The 11,559-nt window shown below is 57.8% G+C and overlaps 2 protein-coding genes across 2 annotated transcripts; one reads left to right on the forward strand and one right to left on the reverse strand.

The window, feature by feature from the left end:
• Positions 1–3,465: 3,465 nt before the first annotated feature.
• Positions 3,466–8,798, forward strand: DND1 (DND microRNA-mediated repression inhibitor 1; the record flags this gene model as incomplete). Its single annotated transcript, XM_082291443.1, has 4 exons — positions 3,466–3,583; positions 3,661–4,122; positions 4,745–5,131; positions 8,626–8,798. The coding sequence occupies 4 exons, from the start codon at positions 3,466–3,468 to the stop codon at positions 8,796–8,798; spliced, it is 1,140 nt and encodes a 379-aa protein (XP_082147569.1).
• A 69-nt stretch (positions 8,799–8,867) lies between these two features.
• On the reverse strand, positions 8,868–11,179 carry WDR55 (WD repeat domain 55). The gene is made up of 8 exons (XM_082291769.1): positions 11,147–11,179; positions 10,927–11,078; positions 10,713–10,813; positions 10,560–10,647; positions 10,223–10,402; positions 10,009–10,108; positions 9,740–9,909; positions 8,868–9,358 (listed from the first exon to the last, which is right to left on the reverse strand). The coding sequence occupies exons 1-8, from the start codon at positions 11,165–11,167 to the stop codon at positions 9,031–9,033; spliced, it is 1,140 nt and encodes a 379-aa protein (XP_082147895.1). The 5' UTR covers positions 11,168–11,179; the 3' UTR covers positions 8,868–9,030.
• Positions 11,180–11,559: the final 380 nt, after the last annotated feature.

Genomic DNA, 11,559 nt, shown 5'->3' on the forward strand with positions numbered 1-11,559 from the left:
TGCTGGGGGAGAGGCCTTCGGTCCCCATCACTCTGAGTTTTGTCCCTTAATGAGTTGGGCAACTGGGGATTTCTTCTTCAACATCGGACAGTTGTTTTTCCAATGTCCCTTTTTCTTACAAAAGGCACACTGATCTTCGTCCAGAGGGGAAGTTCTGTTGGTGATTTCTCCTGACTAACCCTCTTGCTAGGATGGTGTCTAACTTTGTCACCAAGGTCTCTGTCCCGATATACCTTCCAGGCTGCCTCTAACTATTTACTCATGTCCTGGATCCCGTCTAACTTTTGCAGCTTTCTTCTTACATCATTTGCAGCTTGACCTATAAACAGGAGAGTTAGATGTGCTTTCTCTTCAGTCGAATCAGGATCTAGGTTTGTATATTTAATTGCAGCTTCTCTTAGCCTATTTAAAAAATCAGTGGGAGACTCATCTTGATTTTGCTTTACTTTGTAAAGCTTTGGCCAGTTTAGAGCTTTAGTGACGCCATGTCTTAACCCATACACTATGAGATTCTGGTATTGTTTTAGTCTTGCCATTTGTTCTGGTAAATTAGGGTCCCACCCTGGATCAGTCAATGGGAAAACCTCAGCAACTGTGCCCTGGATGGATCTGCTTGCGATATGTGACTCTACAGAAGTTAAAATAGCTTTATTAACCATCTCTCTCTCGGTGTGATCAACCAATGTGTCCATCACAGATTTCAAATCACTCCAGTCCATGTTCTGTGTGGCAATTGCTGTTGCTACCAAATTGGCTACTTTATCTGGGTTTTCTTTCTATTTTCCGACGGTAGTCTTCCACTGTTCTAACTCTACAAGAGAGTACGGGACTTTTATATATACAGGCCCTTGGTTACCAACTGCCTGTCTCAGAGGGGCCTGTAAAACTGGGTCTTCCCTTTGAGATCTGGTCCGCTTTGCTACAGGACTTTGTTCTCTTATGGCTCTTCTTGCTATCCTTCCCCTCTTTCCTCTGATCAGAACAGCTGTTCTCTCATCGTCCTCTCCGGAGGACCTACCCGAGCGGATACTGCTGTCCGTCTCCATTGGACAGGATTTACTCCACCTGGGAATTTCAGCTGGGCTCACTCTGATGATGCCGTCCCCTGAGCCGGTCTCCAGGCAAATGGTGATGCCATGGAAACTCAAGCGCCCGTGTTACCTCTGGAGGAGGCAGAGGCACGGGGCAGAGCAGAAAAGGGAAGTGCGTCCAGACCAAAGTGTACGGGTCTGCCCTGCCGGGGCCATCCCCGGCTGCCAGAGCCACCCCGGCTCTTCTTTTATCGATGGGGGCTTTGGCAAAGCTGGGTCCCCCCTCTCCCGCCTCCTTGAAGCCTCCTCCTCCTCCACTGAAGCCGAGTGTCATCCCCCTCCCCCTGCAACCCCCGGTGGTGGCAGGAGTGAGGGAGGGGCTGGAATGGCAGGTGGCCCCGGTCTCAGAGTCAGGGCCACTAGATCTGCTTCCAGCTCTTCCCTGCCCCTCACACATGGTGGACTGAGTGCAGGCTCTTTCTTTTACCTGTTTTCCACTTCTTTCTTAAAAGCATCCCTATAGCTTTTCATTACATGATAAAAGCATAAAAAGCCTCACACATGCAAACTCTCCAAAATACTGGTCCTGGCATAGGTGAGATACCAGATTTGATATTAATTCTTCATCTAAACTGCCAAATTTGGGCCATGCCTCATTGTTATTTAATTCAAAAGTGGGCCAAATTATTTCAGACAGGCTGATCAATTCAGGTTTTGAAAGCAGTGGGTTTTTCCCGGTTAACTTTGACCAGTTTTTCAGTATCAAGCCCAAGGGGGAGTCTCAGGATATTTGAGTTGTATCTTCACATGAGGAGATACATCCCATGTCTGCACTTACACACAGGAAAAACTGCAGGAATAAAGCAAAGCAACCTAACCAGACACTAATAAGCAGAAAGAGAAGGAACACACAGGGCTCAAACTCACAGCCCCTAGATCCGCAGTGCCAGCAGTTTAACCCACAGCACTACTGTCAGCTTCAGGCCAGACCTTGTCACTGCAGTGCTAAAGCTCCTTTTCGGAAAGCGCCCTTCCCTGCTTCTCATGAGCAAACAGTGAACAGGGGGAGAACAACAAAACAAACTGAAACCCCCCCTCAGACCCTCTGAGATTCTTCCACATACCAAACAAAACTATGAGAGATCTCTTAACACCAAACCCAGGTACTAACAACACCATAGCAGTTTTACTCACTCACCCCTGTGCCTCTGTGTTGAATTTGGAGGATTCTTGGGTTCTGACACCATCTGGACTGTGGCTACAGCGGCACCCCCCCCCCCCCCCCCCCGCAGTGCCAGGGGGTGGAGGGGGTAGTTGGATGTTTTCCCAGTCCAGAGGATTTTCCAGAAGCCTCCTTGTCCTTTCATGGGGTGCCAGAACTGATGCCTTCAAGTGGCTACCTGAAAACAGGCTAGACAAGATTAAGAGAATAAAAGTAGGTATTTATTGAGTGCCTTCAATAGGAACACCTTGGGCAGTCAGAAGCTCCCAAGGGGCTCCACCCAAGATGGACTCTGGGTCACGGGTTTTTCACACTTTTGTAAGTTTGGTCCATTTGCATATCAGGGTTAATTCTCCAGTGATAATTTCAGGTAATGATGTCATTACCCCAAGTTTGTTTCCCCTGTCCAGAGGCTCGGTTTACCTATTTCAGGGCCTGGGACAACAAGGTGTCCTTGAGTTCAGGCCCAGAGAGGGTTTGTTATGTCTAACCAAAACATGAGAACAGTAGCTGACAAGGTATATGAAGTTTCAGAGTTACATACTAGGCAGTACAGGATCTGAAAAATATAAAAGCTAAAACCTAAGGCATCAGGACAATAATAACTCAGCTGCATTCCTGCTTTCCAGTTCAGTTGTCAGTTCTTGTTTTTCTTTAATATTATCTGTTCTGTACTGGCAGGCAACCTTCCACTATCCCAGGTTGCTCCAAGCCCCATCCAGCCTGGCCTTGAACACTTGCAGGCAGCCATAGCTTCCCTGGGCAACATCTGCCAGTGCCTCACCATCTTCACAAGGATGATTTTCTTCCCAATATTCAATGTAACCCACTGTCTTTCACTTTAAAGCTGTCACGATGCAATGGGTCATCTTGGCTTTGTGCTCCAGCCCCCTCTTGCAGCACCAGCTTTCCAGTTCAGTTGTCAGCTGCTGCCTGCATTTTGGCTTTCCAAGCCCTTGCAGGGCTGTAGGGAACTGTTGGTGACTTTGGGCTCTAACAAAGTTGCTGGACTTAGTCATGTGGAGCAGGCTTGGACAGTCCTTGGGATGGCAGTGTTGGGAGGCTCCTCAGGTCTCAGAGAGCAGAGGGGTTCGTTTGCTTCACTACTGGCTGGCTGGCAGTGGATCTTGTAGTTCCCTCATGGGGTTGGGATGCTTCCAGTTGGGAGCTTAAAGCTCTTTGCTCAATCACCACTATCATCTCCTTCTTCAGATGTGGACCAACAGAATCAACGAGGCCAGTAAGATGGCCCTGCTTGCCTGGGAGAAGGAGACCGGCATTGAGCTGGTGCAAATCAACGGGCAGAGGCGCTACGGAGGGCCTCCCCCAGGTATGTCAGGAGAGCAGCTCAGCTGTGGGGCCCTGGGAGCACGGCAGGGCTCACCACGGGCACCGTGTCCCCTGCAGGCTGGGTGGGCGGCCCACCACCGGCCGGCACCGAGGTGTACATCGCGAGGCTGCCGCAGGACATCTACGAGAACACCCTGATCCCGCTGTTCGAGAGCGTGGGGAAGCTCTACGAGTTCCGCCTCATGATGACCTTCAGCGGGCTCAACCGGGGCTTCGCCTACGCCAGGTACACCTCCCTGCAGGATGCCAGCAACGCCATCGCCACCTTCCACCGCTTCCAGATGCGCAAGGGCTGCGCCATTGTGGTGTGCCGGAGCACGCAGAAGCGTGAGCTCATTGTCAGCAGCCTGGACATCTCGGTGAGCCAGCAGGAGCTGCAGGCCATGCTGCAGACGGTCACTGAGGGGATCCTCAGTGTCACCCTGCACACCAGCCCCTGCCAGAGACCCACCAAGCTCGCTGTGCTGAAGTACAGGTCGCATGAGGCTGCTGCCCTGGCCAAGAAAGCCCTGATGGAAGGTGAGTGGTGCTGAGGGATGCTGCTTGGGCTGGTCTTCCTGGTGTTTCCTACCTCCAGGCTTGGCTGCAAGGTGACTTCAGCCTTGCTCTCTCCGTGTCTTCATGGAATGTCAGCTGCCCATGGTACAGTTGATTTCCAGCAGTCCTAGTGGTGGTGGGATGAAAGAGCTGCTGGAGGTCTGCCTGCTCAGAGCAGGAGCATCACCAGTACCAGTTCAGGGCATCCAGAACATTGACCAAGTTATTAAACCTCCCAATGGATCTGCCCAACCCCTCAGTGTCCCTTAAACCCTCCCAGTGGAGCTGCTCAATCCCGCTGAGCCCCATCCCACAATTGTAATGTCCTGATGGGACACACTTCCCAGACGTCCAGCTGGGACCTCCAAAGTCCTGGTTTGTAGCCATTTCTGCCCCAGCTGAGAAGCATTTGGCTTTGATATCTGTTCACCTTGCCCCTCAAGTCAAGCTGCCCCTAAAATCCTGGAGATCACTGCAACAGATGCTGAGGGATGGGATGGGATGGGATGGGATGGGATGGGATGGGATGGGATGGGATGGGATGGGATGGGATGGGATGGGATGGGATGGGATGGTGGGCAGGTGAGCATCTCCTGTCTCCTAGGGAACCTGAGGCTCAGGGGAGCAGGGATGAGGGTGGACTGGCTGGACCCCCAAATGAAGCAGAAGCTGCAGCTCTGGGAGGAGGAGCCATCATCCAACTGGGTGCACGGAGACAAGAGCCTGGCAGTGCCCAGGCCGGCAGCCCTGCCTCCATTGCTGGAGTGCCCGAACATCCTGAGCTGGAGGCATCGTCTGAGGACACCCCTGTTCACCACCAAGTGTGTCCAGGTGAACGCCGACGGGTGGCGGCGGTTCTGGTACCAGGTGGTGATCCCAGGATACCACATGCCCATCAGTGGGTTCACATGGGTCTCGCAGGACAAGCAGGGTCAGAGCGAGCATGAGAAGGTCAAGATGGCAGCAGCCATGCACATTCTCCAGGTGTTAGGTGAGTCCTTGGTCAGTCCTTGCATGGCATCTGTGCCAACCTCCTGCCTCTCCCAAAGTCTTGAAGTGTCTCCTGGGAGTGTGGAGCTGTGGCACTTCTGGGATGGGGTGGGTCGGTGCAGGGAGGGACCCAGGCTGGCAGACAGGGCTGAAACACTCACCTCTGAGCTGCAGGTGGGATTCCTGGTTGGAAGCACAGGATGCAAGAGGAGGGGGTTTTGGGGTGAGGGCAGAGCCTGATTCTTCCCTCTCCACTGCAGGTTGCCAGCTGACGTAGGCAGCCGCTCTGCTGAAGCCATGATTGAGCCTGAGCCCTGCTGGGGTCCCAGCCCTGTTCCAGCTTTCCTTTGAGTTGTTTGCAATGGTTTGAGAGCTGGCTCTGGAGGATAAGGGCCACTGTTCTGGTCGATGGCAGCTGCCCTGTCCCCGGTCAGCCCTTGAGTTGGTTCTGGTTTTGAGTTGTTGGTTTTCCCGCCCAGTTTGGCTTCTTTTAAGCTGGCTTGTGTTGCATGGGAGGAGCAGATCCTGGAGAAGCAGCAGCTTTTGGAGGGGCTGCCAGCATCAGATGCCAGTGTGATGGAGGGAATTCCTCCACCAGCATTCCTGGTTTCTGAGGAACAGCCTCAGATGAGGACAAGGCCACACACAGGGAGCATCCCAGTGGCCACAGATGTTCTGTGGGCTGGTGGAGCTACTGTGTGGAGAGAGGAGTGCCTGTAACCTGGTTGTGTAGTGAGGAAGCAGCTGTGGGGTTCCCAGCTGTCTATGAATGATTCCTCGGGAGTGGGAGGTGTGGCCACATGTTGTTCTTTTGGGATTAAAACTAAAGAATTCTGGAATGCATCAGCTGTGTCATGTCATCTTTTCCTCCTGCATCCTCAGCTCCCTGCCTGTCCAGCACATCTCAGTGCTCTCCCCCCACACCAGGAAAGGCAGGGGAAGGGACAGGTGGGATTTGGAGCCTTCACAACCTGGTGGGCCCATTGTGTGGGAAGCAGCACTCCCTGGTACCTCGATCTTTGTTGTCTTCTACTCACTGAGCTCTTTCCGACCAGCTTTTGATACCCCTCAGGCTCCTCCAAGTGCCTCCTGATGCCCACCCTCCTCCGTATCTTTGGGTGGACCTCTGGGAGGTTGCACCTCGTTGGAGGTTAGGGATTTTCCTTTTAATTTTCCCTCTCTTAAGGAATTTCCCCCCATTTTTGTTGCTAAAGAACAGTAACAACCGGGTGCTTATGAGAGACAAAAGAAGTTGCCAAGCTCAGGAGAGGAGGGAAGGCACCTGGCTGCACTTCTTATCTGAGGGTTTCTCTCGGAGGGGCAGACACTGTGAGAATTGGGCTGGAAAAAGGAGCTGGGGCAGCTGCTGGTGCCTCTTGCTCTCTCGGCTTCAGAGAACCGCTGCCTAGGGGGAACAGAACTCGCTGCCACCACTGGAGCCCAGCCCGGTCCTGCTTCTCTGTTGCTTGTGAGAGCAGCCACTGAACTGGGACCTTATTTTCACCCTACCTCACCAAACAAAAGACCCTTCACCATCTGCTGGGGTGCCTCAGGGGAAACCCTGGGATCCCCGAGCCCCCTCCAAGGGAGTCTCTGTCTCGGAGGTGTTCAAGAGCCGGGTGGCCACTGCCCAAGCCCCCGCCATTCCTCTGCCCCTGCTCCAAGGTTTCTTTGCTGCACTGTAACCTGCACCCCCCGCCCTGCCTGGATGCCCTCCCTTTCCAGCTACAGCTGCCGAGTTTCCGATGCATCTCGTCCACCACCCCAGGACTTTGCTCATCCCTGCCTTCCCAGCTTGCTACCCAAGGTCCCTGCTACAGCTCCTTTTGCTATCCAGAGGGGGCACCGGGATCGGCTGCCCCTGTGAGCTCCTAAAGGAAGCCTTTTCCCCATCCCTTCCGCCGTCTGCACCCACCATTGCCGTGTGGAGAGAGGCGGCCGAGCTGGCGGCACAGCGCCCCCTGCCGGCGCGGGGAATCACCGCGCCCGCCCTGCCCGGCCGGGAGCCACCAGCGCCCCTGGCGGCCGCGAGCGGAGCTGCAGCGAGAGCACAGGGCCTGCAGCGGAGAGGCCGGCACCGGGTGTCTGGTTCTGTTTGTTGTTACTGCCATAGTTACTCTTTGTTAGCCTTGTTATCCATGTACATACTAGTAAAGAACTGTTATTCCTTTTCTCATCTCTTTGCCTGAAAACCCCTTAAGTTCAAAATTATCATTTGGAGAAGGGCATCGTATTTTCTATTCCAAGGGAGGCTCCTGCCTTCCTCAGCAGACACGTGTCTTTGAGACACACCTTTATGCTCTCCAGGGACTCCAGGTGTCCGTCAGTTTCATAGATGGCCCACCCCCAACTCCAGCTCCAGTAATGCCTCTGGCTATGTCCCGTCCCATCCCAGCAAGTGCAACATGAGCCCCTGGGCCAGCAGCACCTGGGGGCTGCAGTTGGTGGTCCAAGGGGTCCCAGGCAGTGCCAGGAAATCAGCTGGGGAATGCGAGCTGCAGCCAAGATCAGAAATCCTGTCAGAACTGCACCAGACCCTTCCCATTCCCCAGCAAATTGACAGGGTCCCCAGGGGCCTTGGCCGCAGTGTCCAGCCATATCTGACGCTGTTCCAGGCCCTGCACCCGCTGCCCACTCTGCTCATCCCCAGGGAGGAACCCAGCCCGGGAGGGATCCCAGTCCCTCTCCCCCTCCCCACTCATGGCACACTGTGATGCACATCTAGATGCACCAAGTCCCTTTGGCAGCACCCAAGTCCCATCCTTCTTCCTTTTGGAAATCCCCAGGATCCTCCAAGAGCCTTTTGGTGCACTTTTAAAGTTCTTTTTTGCACTCTCTGGAAGTCTGTCTGTCCCTCCTGGGGTACACCAGAAGTCCTTGCCTCATGAGGATGAGCCAGACCATCAGCACAAGGCGCTGGGAAGTGAAAGGCACTGGGTTTATTTCTAACAGATCTGAAGTCTTAATTAATTAACAAAGGGTAATTGACCTGCTGGGACAGCAGGGCAGGAAAGCGATGAACCTGTCTGCCCTGGCCAGGCACTCCAGGACCCCACATCACCCCCTCACCCCTCCTGAGAAATGCCCTGCTTCACCCCCCATCCCAGGACCCCCAAATACACCAGCAAACCCCAGCATCAGCCCCTCCCCTCCCACAGCCGCATCCCCTACCAGAGACCCTCAGCCATGTCCTCCCCCGTATCTCAGAGCCCTCTCATTCACCAGGGATGTTCAGTCATGACCCCTCCCCCCATAACCCCTCCACCTGGGCCCTCAGCCACATCCCCCCATCCCTGCATTGCCCACACTACAGACCCTCAGTGGTAACCTCCAGTCACTGACCAGAGATCCCCAGCCACATCCCCCCATCTCAGAGCCACCCCCCATCCATCACGGTCCCCAGTCAGGGACGCCCCCAACCACTCCCAGTCTCTGTCACCCCAGCCGCGTCCCCCCCCCACCCCTAAGGGCCTCCCCCGCTGCCCCCCCTTCCAGGTCCCTCCGATGTCAGGAACACCCCCTCCGGCAGGACCCTCAGCCTCACCCTCTCCAGCCTGTCCCCCCATCCCGAGGCCACCTCCGGGTTCCTCCCACTGGGCCTCCGACCCCCCATAACCGCTGCCCCGTACGAGATTCCCCACCTGCTCCGACACGCGCTGCCCCTTTAAGACTACGCCTGCAGCCCAGCTTGAGTGGCAGCCCTAGGAGCCAATCAGAACGCCAGCGTCCTGCCCACCGACAGTGGTACCATTACAGCGTGGCCACGCCCCGTAGGCGGGCACTCCCACGGGCTGCGACTCTGATTGGCCGCGCCCCGCGAGAAGCAGGCGCAGAGCCCCGCCCCCACAAGGGGCGGGCGGCAGCGCTGAGGGGGCGGCGCCCCCGGCCCCGCGCGGCCGCTCAGTCGCTGTCGCTGTCGCTGCTGTCACCGCCCTTCCCCGCCGCCGCCTCCGGCTCGGCCTCGTCCCGCAGGTCGGCGAAGAAATCCTCCCCGCTGCCCAGCGCCTTGCTGCTGAGGGCGCGCAGCGGCCCGCCCTTCTTCTTCTTCCGGCGGTAATCATCGACCACCATGGACCCGAGGGCCGACACGTCCCAGAACTTCACCTTCTGGTCGTGGCCGCTGCTGGCCAGTAGCTTCCCGTCCCCAGCCACGGCCAGCTGCTCGATGGGCTCGCCCAGGTGCTGTCCCACGCAGCCCAGCACGCGGTTCGGCAGCACGTTCACCGCCCTGGGCACCGCACGGGAGCACTGAGGGCCCTGCAGCGTCCGGGGACACCGTCTGCCCTCCCGTCCTGCCTCCTGAGCAAGGCTGATCTGTCCCACACCCCTCTTAACTCCCCTCCTTCCCCATCCCACACCTCCCCCTCCCATCCCAAGCCCTCCCCATCCTGTACCACACCTCCTCATTCCTCTCCATCCCATCCCAGCTCCCACAATCCCGGTCTCATCCACTCCTCATCCCACCGTATCTCCATCCCATGCCACCCTCCACAACCCTATCCCACCACCTCCCTATCTAATCTCACCCCCCACAATCCCTCCTGATCCCACGCCCTTCCATCCCTCTCCATTCCCCCTCACCCCATCCCACACCTCCGCACCCCCTGACCTGATGACTCCGTCCAGGGACCCCACACACACGATGCTGTCTGTGATGGGCACCATGCAGTCAATGGTCTCTGCCCTCAGCGCAAATCGGTCACTGGCAGCCCCAAAGCCATCCCAGTTGAAGAGGTAGATGGTGCCTTCGCTGGAGCCACATGCCACCTTCCTCCCCCTCTAGGCACAAAGGAGGGCAGTGAGGCGGAGGCAGAACAAAACACTCGGAGCGAGGACAGGGCTGTGGGATCCTGCTCCGTTTCGGGGTGCAGTGCCAACCTTCATCAGCACGACAGACGTCAGGTCCCCGTTCTGCGGCTCCGAGAGCAGTTCAAAGCGCCGTCTCTTCACGTTGAAGACACCCAGGGTGCCATCACCACTGTGGGAGGTGGAAGGGACACGTTGTGAGCACAGGACACGGCACAGGGCACCTTCCCCAGCCATGAGCAGACACGGGGAGCCCGACCCCGAGACCATGAAACCCCTCTGGTACCAGGCCGTCAGCAGGATCTTCCCGTTGCCATCCACAGTCATGGCACTGATGTATTCCTCCTGCTGCCGTGCCTCCAGGATGGCACTGCCCCTGCGCAGGTCCCACACCTTCACTGCCCCGCCATCGTCGCCCGTGGCAAAGACGTGGTTGTCGATGGGCAGCACGCAGTTGAGGGCTGAGCTGCAAAAACCCCGGCCCCACACCCCCACGGTCACGGCTCCCAGAGCAACCTTCTGGGCTCTCCCTGCCTGGCCCAGGGCTGTGTGGCCCTGCCGCAGGAGGGAAGGGGACAATGTCCCAGCCGTTCTGCCCGGAATGACCTCCTGTGTGGACTTACTCGTGGGCCTTGGGGAAGCGCGTTTCCAGCCGTCCCTCCTCCGCTGTCAGGATGTGGATGGACTTGTCCTTGGACACAGTGAAAAGCTCTGGAGAGCCGCGTTAGTGCCCCCGCCCGGCGTCCCCCATGTCACCCCACGTCCCCCGCACTCACTCTGCCCGTCCTGGGAGAACGCCACGTCCCGGCACGACTTGAGGTGATGCCCCGAGGACCAGAGCTGCCGGTTCTCCCCCTCAGTGCAGGAGTACGAGTACCTGCCAACACAGAGAGTGCTCGCCGGGACCCGCGGGCGGCCGGGGAGCAACCCCGCCTGTGCCCAGCGGGTCCCAGAGCCAGGACCCCCTCCCCAGCCCCCGGCCCCACTCACAGGTACACGTCGCCGTCCACGTCTCCCGCGGCCAGCAGCGGCCGCGCCGGGTGCAGCGCGATGGCGTTGGCCGTGGCCTCCAGGCAGATGTCCTCGGGGGTGTCCCGCACTCGCGGCTCCCGCGCCGCCGGCTCCGGCGAGTCCTGGGGCTCCTGGGAAGAGCGGGGCCGTGGGACCGGGGCCGGCGGCTCCAGGGTCCCGCAGCCCCACGCGTGCTCACCTCCTCCATGGCGGCCGCCATGCCGCGCTGCTGGTTTGCATGGCCGCGCCTTCCTTGGCATACCCCCGCCCCTTTGCTCGCACGGGGCCGCCCCAGCGGGACCGCCCCGCGGCGCTGCGGGCTGGCACCGGCTCGGGGGTCGCGCCCCGCCGGCGGGGTCCAGCCCGAGGCCGCCCGGGGCCCCGTTTCACCAGGTCGTTCCCCATCCGCCTCATGTTTTCCTGCTCTTTAGCGCTTCACCACTGGGAGCTCCACAGGCTCCTTAATTCGCACCGCGGGCTCCCTAATTCGCACCCCGTCACCTCGTCTCTTTGAGCCCAGGGGAGGGGGCGGCCAGGGGCACTTCGGCCCCCTGCAGGGTCTGGGGCCTTCAGGGCCCCCCTAGAGACCCCAGCCCAGCCAGGAACCACCGG

This window comes from Coloeus monedula (genome assembly GCF_965178545.1).
Source record: "Coloeus monedula genome assembly, chromosome: 15".
Lineage (NCBI taxonomy): Eukaryota > Metazoa > Chordata > Aves > Passeriformes > Corvidae > Coloeus > Coloeus monedula.

What these genes read in the sequence shown, in the direction of transcription:
- WDR55 (XM_082291769.1), bottom strand. Translation starts at nt 11,167, where the DNA reads ATGGCGGCCGCCATGGAGGAG. An exon ending in CGCTTCCCCAAGGCCCACGA is followed by an intron (nt 10,403 to 10,559) that starts GTAAGTCCACAC and finishes GGGTTTTTGCAG; the next exon opens with CTCAGCCCTCAACTGCGTGC. An exon ending in TCCCTGGACGGAGTCATCAG is followed by an intron (nt 9,359 to 9,739) that starts GTCAGGGGGTGC and finishes TGCGGTGCCCAG; the next exon opens with GGCGGTGAACGTGCTGCCGA.